Genomic DNA, 13,280 nt, shown 5'->3' on the forward strand with positions numbered 1-13,280 from the left:
TCTAACCAAGAAGTTGGCATAAGATGCAGTTTAAGTGTGAAGTATGTCTTCACATTTCTTTGAGTCAGTCAGACTAAAAAATATTGAGATCACCATATTTATTTTAGTAACTAGGCTAATACCGCTGTGTGATGTCTACTGTTACCTATTTCTGAATGAACTTGGCTTTTATGTTCTATCAGCATTCTCTGAAATGAATCTAACGTTTCTATTTGAAGAGGTGCCGTTCGACCCGCTGGAGTCTGGAGAGGAAATACGGTATGTGTTTGGGCTGCGGCAGCGGGGCGGCTCCGTCTCGGGTTTCAGGAGTGTCATTAAAGGGATGCCGCATGGCTAATTCACCCCGGATGGGTGTTATGGCCGGCCCGTTCAACCTCTGCCTCTTTTGACCCGCGTTTGGCGTCACCTGCTCCGTTAGCTACAGCTGCCGAGGAGATCAGCCTTGTGTTTTTTTTTGGAGGAGGTCACGGCCTCTCCGCGGCTTTCCTTCCCAACTGTTTTGGCACTGCCTTACAAATGTGTCGTACGGTGCCTTAATGAGATTTCAATATGCTGTTAAACTCTGAAGTCCAAGTTGTTCCACCTTTTGCTGATCTGAGCGTTTATCTCTGGAAGTGTGTCAGGACGAGGACCGCAGTGTCCTTAATCTTTCATTTGCCTTGAATTATTATTGTTTGAGCTGCAATCGCCACATTCAAAGACACTTTGGATGTCTGATTACAGGGAAAACATGAGTTATGCAAATATTGACTATTCATTGGTGTCTTAGATGTGTTTGAGTGCAGAGGAAATACATTCTGGAGCATTGAGGCAAGACTCTGGGAATTGATTTGGTAGGGTGCATGCTGTTTGTCTTTATTCCTAATGATAGTCTTATACTAGAGAAAGAACACAGCTGATTTTTCTTGATGTGTGGAGCAGCTTTTCGGATTTTGGATGATTATTACCCTGGCTGTATGTGATCATTGTGCCTGCCATTGTTTGGAAAGTTAGAGTTTTACCTCAGTTCGCACATTTTCAAGTGCTAAAAGTATGTTGATGAGGCTATTTATTGTTAGAAGAAAAAAAAAAAATAGATTTCCCACTGAATCTTCAATGCTTTATTATCTGGGATGATCTACCCTAATTTTGCATGATATATACAGTAGGAGAGATAGTTTGTAGGGGTGTGATGAGACGGTTAGCTCACGAGATTGAGAACGAGACAAGATTTTTACACAGTATTTTTAAGAAATCCTCAATGATGAAATGCATGACTAGAAAAATAGTCATTTGAAATGTTTTAACTAATCATCTTGTAATGAATGTCGTTTCAGTTCTACTTTCTGATCATATGCAGTAAAAGACAACAATACTCAAGCATTGTAAAAGGTTTTGCCACAAACTCAACTGACTGGCTTTCAAAATGCGGGTTATTGAAATCATGTTTGAATGCATGCTCACGTTTTACTTCCACTTTCGCAGTCACACATACTCAGTGAATAGGGAGCAGCAGTGCTGAGCGCGAATTCTACAAGATAAGACCTTTATCAGACTCTTAGGCTCTGTTGCGCAACGAATCCTCCGCCATGGTCTCGTCAGTCATCTCGTCACTTACTGTCGTCATGTGATCAGTGAACTCTGATCCCTGCTGCACTACGTACGACTCTTCTGCTCCTGTTGGATGAGCTGGATGGGATTGAAGTGACCGTTATCCAACTGAATTAAATGGTTTTTATTTCTATAAACGGTGGACAGTGGAGGCCTAATGTAAACGTAGCGGTGGCATATTCTATCTTAATTTCACCCTCACACTCATGGCAATATCACGAGACAGCTTTTCACCTCGACGAGAAATCTCGTCAAATTTTAATCTCACGAGATCTCATCACACCCCTAATAGATTGTGAATTAAATGCCACTCAGGCTTCAGTCAAGAAATGTATTTAAAAAAAATTGTATAATTTGCAAATATTATTTTGTCTATCGATGATATGAGCAGTTTTTCCTAAAAACATGACTGTCAAGTTAGAGATTTGCTTTTATGTGCATGAATTCCCACTTTATGCGTGTGCTTGGAACTTTATTTATTTATTTATTTTTTATCCAGTGTGACCTTTCGGTGTTATTTAGGTTTATTAATATGCTATATTATTAAGAAACAAGTTTTTTTTTTTTTTGTTTTTTTTTTTTAATGAACTGTAGATTTACATTTTTTATTTTTTACAGATGAGGCAGATCCTGCCGAGATGGTTGCAGAAGAATCCGGTCAAGGCGCTCAAAATAGTCCGTACCAACTTCGAAGAAAATCTCTGTTACCGAAGAGAACAGCTTGTCCAACAAAGACCAACATGGAGGTGTGTAAAAGCTGCTCAACATCAAATTAGCATGTTAGGAAGCAATTTTGAAGTGTAGTATGCATAAAAAGTGTTTGCAATATTAATTTAGGCAGCAGTTTTAATGCAATCTGTTTCCCATTTTTAATTGTTCTGCATTCTATTTTTATGGCTAAAATAGTCTTTATTAATCAAAAAGCATGTCTGATTTATTACAATAATGAAGCTTATACAGCAGTTTTATTTTTCTCAAATTCTTTGTTTTCGGTTTAAATTTTTCTGATTGTGTTTTAATCATTTATTACATTTTAATAATCTTAAAATGTGTCTAACCAATTGAATTCATAAAAGGTTTTCTTTTTTACAATAAAAGGGCCCTGTGGAATGTTTTATTTTTCGCTTTAATATTCACAGACACTAGTCCGTATCGCAATTCAGCCTTATTTTTGATTAATTCATCGAAAATTTGCCAAATTCCATGACGTTCCACATTATACTGTTAATTCCGTTTTTAAGACTGGATTCTGCGGTTCCCTTCGGGTTTTCTGCATGAAATAAAAAGAGTTGAGCATGAATGTTTTGTATGTGCCATAACTAACAGGTGAAAACTCTTCTTTGTTCAAAGGGTGCTTCCACGTCAACAACAGAAAACTTTGGGCATCGGGCAAAACGTGCCAGAGTGTCGGGAAAATCACAAGATTTACCTGGTAATGGACATTAGACTTGATGTTGCCTACAGTTGATATCAGCTTTAGATGACTTTTCATTAACGCTGGTTCTCTTCCGCTCCAGTCCCCGGCGGAGCAGTACCTGCAGGTCAAGCTTCCCGACGAGGTGGTCCTAAAATCTTCTCCTATCTGTTGGAGCAGGACCTGTGTCGAGCGGCCTGTGTGTGTAAACGTTTTAGTGAACTAGCCAACGACCCCATCCTCTGGTAAGTTAGGTATTTGGACTAAAGTGTATGTGTTTTTTTGGTTTTCTCAATCAACAAATCAGCCTTTTTAGCCAAAAAGATTAAAAATGTTTAGAGAGAAAAAAATGTTTTTGGAGAAAACATTGACAAAACATTGAACCTTCTAGGGGTTCCTATCATGGGATCATTAATTTTTATTTATTTTATTTTGATCAAATTTTATTAAACAAACAGCTCGTAAACATACTTTATGACTAGAAAAAAAATCATTTAAAACATTATATTGGCATTCAAATGGTTCTTTAAAATTGATCTATCTTATATTGAACCTTTTTTTTTAAGAGTGTAGTGTTTTTGTAAGTGTCACTGATCTCGATTCTTCTCATCTGGTCTGCAGGAAGAGACTCTACATGGAGGTTTTCGAGTACACACGTCCCATGATGCACCCCGAGTCTGGGAAGTTCTACCAGATCAACCCAGAGGAGTATGAACAGCCCAATCCCTGGAAGGAGAGCTTTCAGCAACTGGTACTGATCCCCATTTATGATGTGTTTTGAACTAAAAATCATAATTTAGTATTTAGAGCTTTTTTCCATGCTCTGTCTGACCTTTTACAATTAAATGGGCTATTTTTGTCATTCTCATTTGACTGCAAATGCTTGCGTATTGTGTATATAATAGCCTCAGAGCAAGCACAACAGTACTAATCTGAGAATGAGTGATTTAGTCTTTTCCCTCTGAACCCAAAAGCGGACAGATGGTGTCGTAATGTGATAATTAGGGAGATCTTGACATGTCAGTAATCATTAGTTTCATCACTGAGCTTTATGAGAGCATATTACTGACTGACGGATCGCTGACCTTTGTGTTTGCAGTATAAAGGTGCTCATGTGAAGCCTGGCTTCGCAGAACATTTCTACAGTAACCCGGCCAGATACAAGGGACGAGAAAACATGCTGGTGAGTCCTGTAGATGGATTCTATGGTTTGTTTATTCATTGTATGGATGTTGTTAAGCATCAGGCATCAACAAGTTGCTGGCTGCAGTTCACTTAACGGCCACCGGTGTCGCTAATAACAAGTGTTTCTGAATTCTACATATCGCCTCTTTAATATTCAGTGCTAAGAGTTTGTTCAAATAACTGCTTCAAATGTGTCTCAGTCTTTATTTTGTAATTTCGAGTCAAAATGATTTTTGTAATTTTGCAACTCTTTCCTCAGTATTATGACACCATTGAAGACGCTCTGGGAGGGGTTCAGGAAGCCCATTTTGACGGTTTGATATTTGTCCACTCTGGGATCTACACAGATGAATGGATCTACATCGAGTCGCCCATCACAATGATTGGTGCTGGTATGAGAATATATGTGAATATTTTCTGTTTAAAAGTTTGGGGTCAATAAGATTTCTTAATCTTCTTGAAAGAAGTCTCTGCTCACCAGGGCTTCATTTATTTGACACAGTAAAAACAGTAATATTGTGAAATATTATTACAATTTATAATAACTGTTTTTTATGTGAATATATTGTAAATTGTCATTTATTCCTGTAATCAAAGCTGAATTTTCAGCATCATTACTCCAGTCTTCAGTGTCACATGATCCTTCAGAAATCATTCTAATATGATGATTTGCTGCTCAAGAAACATTTCTGATTATCATCAATGTTGAAAACAGTCGTGCTGCTTCATATTTGTGTGGAAACTGATTTTTCAGGATTATTTCATAAATAGAAAGTTTAAAAGAACAACTTTATAAATGTCTTTACTGTCACTTTTGATCAATTTAATGCATCTTTGCAGAATATAAGTATTAATTTCATAAAAATTATTGACTCAAAACCAAATGATAGTGAGATTTTCTTCTGTATAACCTAAATATTAATCTTACATGTGCTTTTGCAGCTCCAGGGAAAGTAGCGGATAAAGTCATCATCGAGAACACTAGAGATTCAACGTTTGTGTTCATGGAGGGATCAGAGGACGCGTATGTAGGATATATGACAATAAAGGTGAGTTTCTTCATATGCGGTCTTCAGTAAAAGGTTCAATGGTTCACCTAAATATGAAGATCCTGTAATCATTTGCTCACCTCATGTCGTTCCAAACCTGTATGTTCTTCATGCACGGGAAAACAAAAAGGTGTTTTTGTAACAGATGTGCATTATCTGTTGCAGTTCAATCCTGATGACAAATCAGCTCAACATCACAACGCTCATCACTGCCTGGAGATCACCGTCAACTGCAGCCCCATCATTGACCACTGCATCATCCGCAGTACCTGCACAGGTGACCGCAGATTGCTTCTTTCTTTTCTCTCCATTTATATCAAGGTTTTACTATCGTCATAGTACGCTGTACCCTGTACATAAGTACAATCTTACTTCGAAACTTCTCGCAGAGCAAGAAAACATACAATGTGCAAAAATTAACAAACAGTTAAAGGGTTAGTTCACCCAAAAATGAAAATTCTGTCATTAATTACTCACCCTCATGTCGTTCCACAGACCTTCGTTCATCTTTGGAACACAAATTAAGATATTTTTGATGAAATCTGAAAGGTTTCTGTCCCTCCATAGAGATCCAATGCAACTACCACTTTTAAAGGGTTAGTTCACCCAAAAATGAAATTTCTGTCATTAATTACTCGCCCTCATGTCGTTCCACACCGTAAGACCTTCGTTCATCTCCAGAACACAAATTCAGATTTTTTGTAATAAAATCTGATGGCTCAGTGAGGCCTCCAATAACAGCAAAAAATTAACACTTACAATGCACAGAAAGCTACTAAAGACATATTTAAAACAGTTCATGTGACTGCAGTGGTTCAATCTTCATGTTATGAAGTGGCGAGAATACTTTTTGTGCGGCAAAAAAACAAAATAACGACTTTATTATTCAACAATATCTAGTGATGGACGATTTCAAAACACTGCTTCATGAAGCTTTACGAATCTTGTGTTTCGAATCAGTGGTTCAGAGCGCGTATCAAACTGCCAAAGTCACGTGAACTATTGAAATTTTGAAACACTTATGATGTAACGAAGCCTTGTTGACTGAAATCACATGACTTTGGCAGTTTGATACACGCTCCGAACCACTGATTCGAAGCAAAAGATTCGTAAAGCTTCGAAGCTTCATGAAGCAGTGTTTTGAAATAGCACATCACTAGATATTGTTGAATAAATTCGTTTTGTTTTTTTTTTTGTTTGTTTTTTTTGCACAAACAAAGCGCTTGTGTCACTTCATAAAATTGAGGTTAAACCACTGGGAGTTACTACTTTTCTGGGGCTTGAAAGTGGTAGTTCATCAAAAAGATCTTAATTTGTGTTCCGAAGATGAACAAAGGTTTTAAGGGTGTGGAACAGCTCGAGGGTAAAATTTTTATTTTTGGGTGAACTAACCCTTTAATTTTACATAGACAATAGACTTAAAAACCACATGAATGCAATAAACATGTAAAGTTTATATATAGTGCTGTATCTACAAGAATGTATAATTTATGTCTTTAAAATATACTTACTACTAGAGCTGCATGATTATGAGTAAATTGAGAATCACTATTTTTAAAAAAAAATAGAAATCACGATTCTCCCACGATTCTGAACAGACAACTAAAACAAAACGTCATTTACTAGAGGTTCTGACAAAATGTCAATTGCTGAAGACTGTTTAAAAAATATTTAATTTAAATTCATTCTTTTTTTAAAAAGAAATCGGTTTGAATGAATGATTCAATGACTCACTCATAATGACTCCTTGTTTTATTACTGGATCAATCAGTGTTTTGGAACAAATCTGGTGAATGAGTGATTCAGTGACGAATTTATTTATCTTTTAAATAGTCTCCACCTACTGGTGTAACGATGTAATTGATACAATCTGTATTTGAAGCATCAAGTTACTTTCAAAAAGTTTGATCGCAACAGTAGACATCAGTGTTTATATCCGAACTATATATATAAACTTTTACCCCAGTACTTCTGTGATCATTTGAATGATTGTAACACACAAATAATGATACTGTGTGGTTGAAAAGACTGTTTGTGAAGTTGTTTCATACTCATACATGACAACTGCTCTCTCTGGGTCAGCAGCAGCACCAACGCAGATCTGAATCGGTGTGATCATACTTGTCAAAGGTTTAATAGACATAGCTGAATCTTTAGGAATAAAATCGCATGGGTGTTTTGAATTGAGATTGATTAATCATGCAGCTTTACTTACTACTACCACTACTCATAATAATATATTGCACGTTTGTTGTAGTGCTCAATAGTGAGTGTCTAGAAGTCAAGCATCGTCATTACTGTGGCTCATAATTGTGGTTAGGTATTTAAATCAGCACGTGTTTTGCGTTCCACTGCACTGCTTATTAATTGCTTTTCCTGAGTAAACAAAACATGCATATGACCTCAAATCATGTGTATTTAGAGATTTTTGAGTTGCGTTTGTATTTCTGAACCCGTCCGCTGAGTGTCTGATGGTGACGGCCGTGTGTTATCTGTGTGCAGTGGGCTCTGCAGTGTGTGTCAGTGGCCAGGGAGCGTCACCCACCATCAAACACTGTAACATCAGTGACTGTGAGAATGTAGGGCTCTATATCACGGACCACGCACAGGTAATATGAAACTCTGTCCCCAGTATACCGTTAGATTGGTCCTCTGTAGCAGATGAATCACGCCGTCGCTCTCTCCGTTTGCTCTGCAGGGCATTTACGAAGACAACGAGATATCCAATAATGCTCTAGCGGGGATCTGGGTGAAAAACCACGGCAATCCCATCATCAGACGGAACCACATCCATCACGGCAGAGATGTCGGGGTGTTCACGTTTGACCATGGCATGGTAAAAACGCTTTGTGTCTCTGCTCACCGTGTTTGTGTCTGTGAGTTAAGAGTCTTAGTGGTTGTGTGTTTTTCTCTTAATCATCCACGGGCTGATATTAAACATACAGAGTCATGAGGGATATTCAGAATTAAACCAAACATTTTTAACATTTTTATATTATTTATTAATATAATTTAAATATATTTTTTTTAAGTTTTCCTTTTATTTTTAGTTTTCCTGCTGTTATTAGTAGTTTATGCGCTTTGTCAATTTCTTTTTAGCTTTTTTTTTTTTTTTTTTTTTTTTTTTTTTTTTTTTTTTTTTGGTACTTCAACTTATTTTATTTCAGTTAGTTGACAAGGAAACACTTCTAAAAAAAAAAAAAAAATTAAACTCAAGTTTATCATCTAATATTTATATTTAATTTCAGCTCGATTTTCAATTAATGAATTTTTTTTTGTTATTTTAGTTATTTATATACTATTAAAAATATTTTGAATTGGCTTTTATTTTATATTTTCAGTTGTCATTTAAATTTTAGTTGATTTGCGTTTGTCATTTTTATTAGTTTTTTAGTTTTTCTATTTAGCTTTTATTTATTTGTGTTATTTGCATTTGTCATTTATTGGTATTTTAGTATTTCTTTTTAGCTTTAATTTATTTTTAATTTCTGTTTTAGTTTAGTACTTCAGCTCAGTTAGTTGCCAAGGCAACATTTCTATTTTTTGTTTTTGTTTTTTAAATTCAAGTTTATCATCTAATATTTAAATTTTATTTCAACTCTATTTTCAAATAATACAATTTTTTGTTATTTTAGTTATTTATATACTATACAGTATTCATTAATATTTTGAATTGGCTTTTATTTTATATTTTCAGTTTTCACTTAAATTTTAGTTTGTTATTTGCGTTTGTCATTTTTATTAGTTTTGTTTAGTATTTCTATTTAGTTTTAATTTTTTTTTTTTTTTGACTCGCATTCTAAATTATGATGTATTACATGCAATAAAGTATATACTGCATTCCACATACTTATTATTATTGTGTTTTAAATAGTATAGAAAATGATAACCGTTATAAACTGTTCATTTTTGCCTTTTTTTGCTAAAAATATCCTTGTTTTGTAGTTTACAGAAAACTTGTATACTTGCACAGCATACTGCATTTCAAGTAAGAGTAGTATGTAACTCTGAACCTGGCAAAAACACTGATGCGAGTCTGGTTTTCGTGACTCTCTGGCTCCCTCTGCAGGGCTACTTTGAAAGCTGCAACATCCACAGGAACCGGATAGCAGGTTTCGAGGTGAAGGCGTATGCTAACCCTACAGTAGTGCGCTGCGAGATCCATCACGGACAGACGGGCGGCATCTACGTGCACGAGAAGGGCCGAGGCCAGTTCATCGAGAACAAGATCTATGCAAACAACTTTGCGGGTGTGTGGATTACCTCAAACAGCGACCCCACGATCAGGTGATTAATAGACATAAGTATATGATTTCTGCAGTCTAATCATATCAGTACATACTGCGTTATCTGTATAGTGCAAAATGACAACCTCTCGTCTGATCAATCGCAGGGGTAACGCCATATTTAATGGCAACCAGGGTGGTGTTTACATATTCGGCGACGGCCGAGGTCTCATCGAAGGGAACGACATCTATGGCAACGCTTTAGCTGGAATCCAGATCCGGACCAACAGCTGCCCGATTGTCCGGCACAATAAGATCCACGACGGACAGCATGGAGGCATTTATGTGGTGAGTGAACAGACGAAAACACATTATAATTCACAAACTTATTTTGTTAGATGTAAAAAGTCCCACTGAGATTTTCTCTGATGTTGGTTGATGGTCACATGACACATGTAATCTTTTTTAGGAAATGTTTTATTTTGATATTTTATAAAAACAGTAATATTGCAAAATATTATTACATATATTATGGTCGCACTTTAGATTAGGGTCCAATTCTCGCTATAACTAACTATTAACTATGACTTTTCCCTCAATTAACTCCTAATTTACTGCTTTTTAATAGTAAGATAGTTGTTAGTTCAGGTGTTGGGTAGGATTATGGATGTAGAATATGGTCATGCAGCTAATATCCTAGTAATATGCATGCTAATAAGCAACTAGTTTAATAGTCAGAATTGGATCCTAAACTGAAGTGTTACTATATTATTAAATATATATATTATTAAATACAATTACATATTATTGTCTTTTTTGATTAATTTAATGCATCCTTGCTGTATAAAATATTACTTTTTATTAGAGATGCACCGATACTAAATTTCTCCACGGATATCGATAGCCGATTATTCAGAATGATATCTGCCAATATCAATAATTTGGGGGTTTTGCCTTCTATCGGTTCTTATAATTTATTATAATTAATAATTGATCATTTTTAATTATTATATGTTGAAAGAAATGCAAATAAAAACTTTATTCTCTCCATTTCATCAACTTGTTTCAGAGTAACTGGTATCAGTTATAAACATAAACACATTACTCAAATTAATATTAACACACATTTAATATTTCTTAACTTTCTGAATGTTATTAATTCATATAATTACTATTAATATTGAACATTAAACTGGTTTCTTAGCATTTTCTTTACACAAAGCACAAATTCAGCGCATTTTTCTGCCCTCTTTTGATTGACAGGATATATCGGCCCTGACTATTTTTAAAATATCGGCTTATAGCCAATAGTGTGCTTTTATCGGCCGATACAGATTATTGGCTGATATATCAGTGCATCTGTACTTTTTGTTACATTCGATTTAATAGCATGAAACTGAAGTTGTGATAGTCTTTTCTTCCCTATTGTGACGTATATCCGAGTGAAACTGCTTTTCAAACAAGAACAAATGTAGGGCGCATAATAATGATGTGCATGTATAAATCATTTATTATAAATACTGCAATTTTCTATAAAAAAAAAAATAGGGATTTAATTTGACTTTAATTATTAGCTTTTCATCAACCCTGTTCTAGTTGTAATAACCAGGTTGTTCACTAATTCATCAGCTTAGACTCATCCCTGATTTCCCATCTCTCTCTCTCTGTCTCTGGTTTGCAGCATGAGAAGGGTCAGGGTGTGATCGAGGAGAACGAGGTGTACAGCAACACGCTGGCCGGTGTGTGGGTGACCACGGGCAGCACACCTGTGCTCCGCAGAAACAGGATACACAGTGGAAAACAGGTACGTACACTTCCGATCTGCATTCAATCTATGTGACCTGCTTCCAAATGTTTCCCATTTGGCATTTTATGGCTCAAAAGACCAAACTTGGCATAAGCATGACCGCACAGGTGGCATTTGAGATGGACTACTCCAGATCGAAGTCTCTTGATCTTCTTGCAGTGATGCATTAAATGTGTTTTTGTCGCAGGTGGGCGTTTATTTCTATGATAATGGTCACGGGGTGCTAGAAGACAACGACATCTATAACCACATGTACTCTGGAGTTCAGATCAGGTCAGTGGCGTCATTGTATCCTAATTTTCAGGTTTAAGAGACTTCGAGAACCATCATGTCGGGCTGGGCGATACTTCAGTTATGAATTTTATTTTCATTTATGATTTTGGCTTTCAACTAATATGATAATCGTGATAAAATGATTATTGTGCCACAATCATGCTCTCACTTTTAACCCTGTTTTTGGTCCTGTGTATTTTTATGTAAATTTTATATCATTATTATTTATATATTTATATTTTTATATATATAATTTGTATTATTGTTTTTATTATTGCATTTATTTTCAAAGTTCTACTGTTAAAAAGAAAGTAGAAAATATTTGTTTTAGAATTTTAATAAATGCATGATATTTCCAAAGTAAATGAGTAAATTATTTTTGTGATTATGATCACGATGAGCTCTACCATCATGTATCTTTCATGACATGACTTTTTTTAAAAAGTAGTGACACAAAATTAATATTTTTTTTGCATTTCTTTTTGTAGAACTGGCAGCAATCCCAAAATTAGGAGGAATAAGATCTGGGGTGGACAAAATGGAGGAATTCTTGTTTACAATTCAGGTAATGTTCCTTTTTGAGGTCTCGATTGATATAAAGGCTGATATTTCTGTTTCGATCAGAAAAATAAGCGTCCTCTGAATCTCTTCTCAGGTTTAGGCTTTATTGAAGACAACGAGATCTTTGACAACGCCATGGCTGGGGTTTGGATTAAGACCGACAGCAACCCCACACTCCGCAGGAACAAGATCCACGACGGGAGGGACGGAGGAATCTGCATATTCAACGGAGGACGAGGTGATGGTCTTGTTCATGCTCGGTTATGTCTCATGTAATCTCGTACCCCTTTTCCACCAATAAAGTTCCCGGCCTGTGTCCGGCCGGAAAGATCAGTTCAACTCCGGCCCTAAAATCTTGTTGGTCTCAAATGGAGCTGACGCTGTCTTGTTGAATGATTGCACTACATAGCTCTTTATTTCTAAATATATAAAACTATGCTCTCAAGAGAGCGAGTGAATCAGCAGTTAGTTTCATTTTATCTCCCAAAAAGGACAGATGAGAGTACTGGGTGTTATGTGAGCTGCTGGTTCGCTAGAATCACTCCCAGTAAATAAGACAACATCTGTATTGCAAACCCCTCCATATTGCAGTTGTTTTTGGCGAATGCCTACCAATGCAGCGTCATGCAGATATTCCGGAAAACTAAAGAGTGACACGGGACACGCAAATCAAATCTGAACAGTTGCGATACTCTGTGTGGACAGTCAATAATTTAGATCAGATTCCAGTCGGATACACGAATAATGGGATTTGAACTGACAGTGTGAAGTACTGAGCAGGTGTGTGCACTTCAGCATCATGATGTTGAGTTTGTATGTTGTAGGGTTGCTGGAAGAGAACGATATCTTCAGGAACGCCCAGGCGGGAGTCCTCATTAGCACTAACAGTCACCCTGTGCTGCGCAAGAACAGGATATTCGACGGATTTGCTGCTGGTAAAGTCATTTTTTTTTTAGACGTACATAATTTAGGTCTTTTCTAAACATCAGTTGAACTTTTATTTAATTTTTAAAGGTTTCTCCATTTCTGTATTAGCAAATATGCACATTTTCAATTAAGAAAAATTTACATAAAGGCTCTTTGTACAATTTATTATTATTTATTTATTTATTTTCAGAAAAGCTTTTCATTTATTATTAAAAAAAATATATTACTTTGCACGGAGCCTATTGTAG

At 35.9% G+C, this 13,280-nt stretch overlaps 1 protein-coding gene across 1 annotated transcript in view; it reads left to right on the forward strand.

Moving 5' to 3' along the window:
• The window catches only part of fbxo11a (F-box protein 11a), a 30,972-nt gene that overhangs the window by 13,559 nt on the left and 4,133 nt on the right, over positions 1 to 13,280 (forward strand). Inside the window, 18 exon segments of the mRNA XM_051916785.1 lie at positions 2,209 to 2,336; positions 2,941 to 3,025; positions 3,109 to 3,153; positions 3,156 to 3,249; positions 3,626 to 3,755; positions 4,104 to 4,187; positions 4,449 to 4,581; positions 5,132 to 5,238; positions 5,404 to 5,515; positions 7,741 to 7,847; positions 7,937 to 8,074; positions 9,308 to 9,525; positions 9,632 to 9,812; positions 11,146 to 11,268; positions 11,459 to 11,544; positions 12,033 to 12,109; positions 12,200 to 12,343; positions 12,930 to 13,040. Coding sequence (XP_051772745.1) covers positions 2,209 to 2,336; positions 2,941 to 3,025; positions 3,109 to 3,153; positions 3,156 to 3,249; positions 3,626 to 3,755; positions 4,104 to 4,187; positions 4,449 to 4,581; positions 5,132 to 5,238; positions 5,404 to 5,515; positions 7,741 to 7,847; positions 7,937 to 8,074; positions 9,308 to 9,525; positions 9,632 to 9,812; positions 11,146 to 11,268; positions 11,459 to 11,544; positions 12,033 to 12,109; positions 12,200 to 12,343; positions 12,930 to 13,040 — 2,103 coding nt within the window.

Source organism: Ctenopharyngodon idella, chromosome 13 (assembly GCF_019924925.1).
Source record: "Ctenopharyngodon idella isolate HZGC_01 chromosome 13, HZGC01, whole genome shotgun sequence".
Lineage (NCBI taxonomy): Eukaryota > Metazoa > Chordata > Actinopteri > Cypriniformes > Xenocyprididae > Ctenopharyngodon > Ctenopharyngodon idella.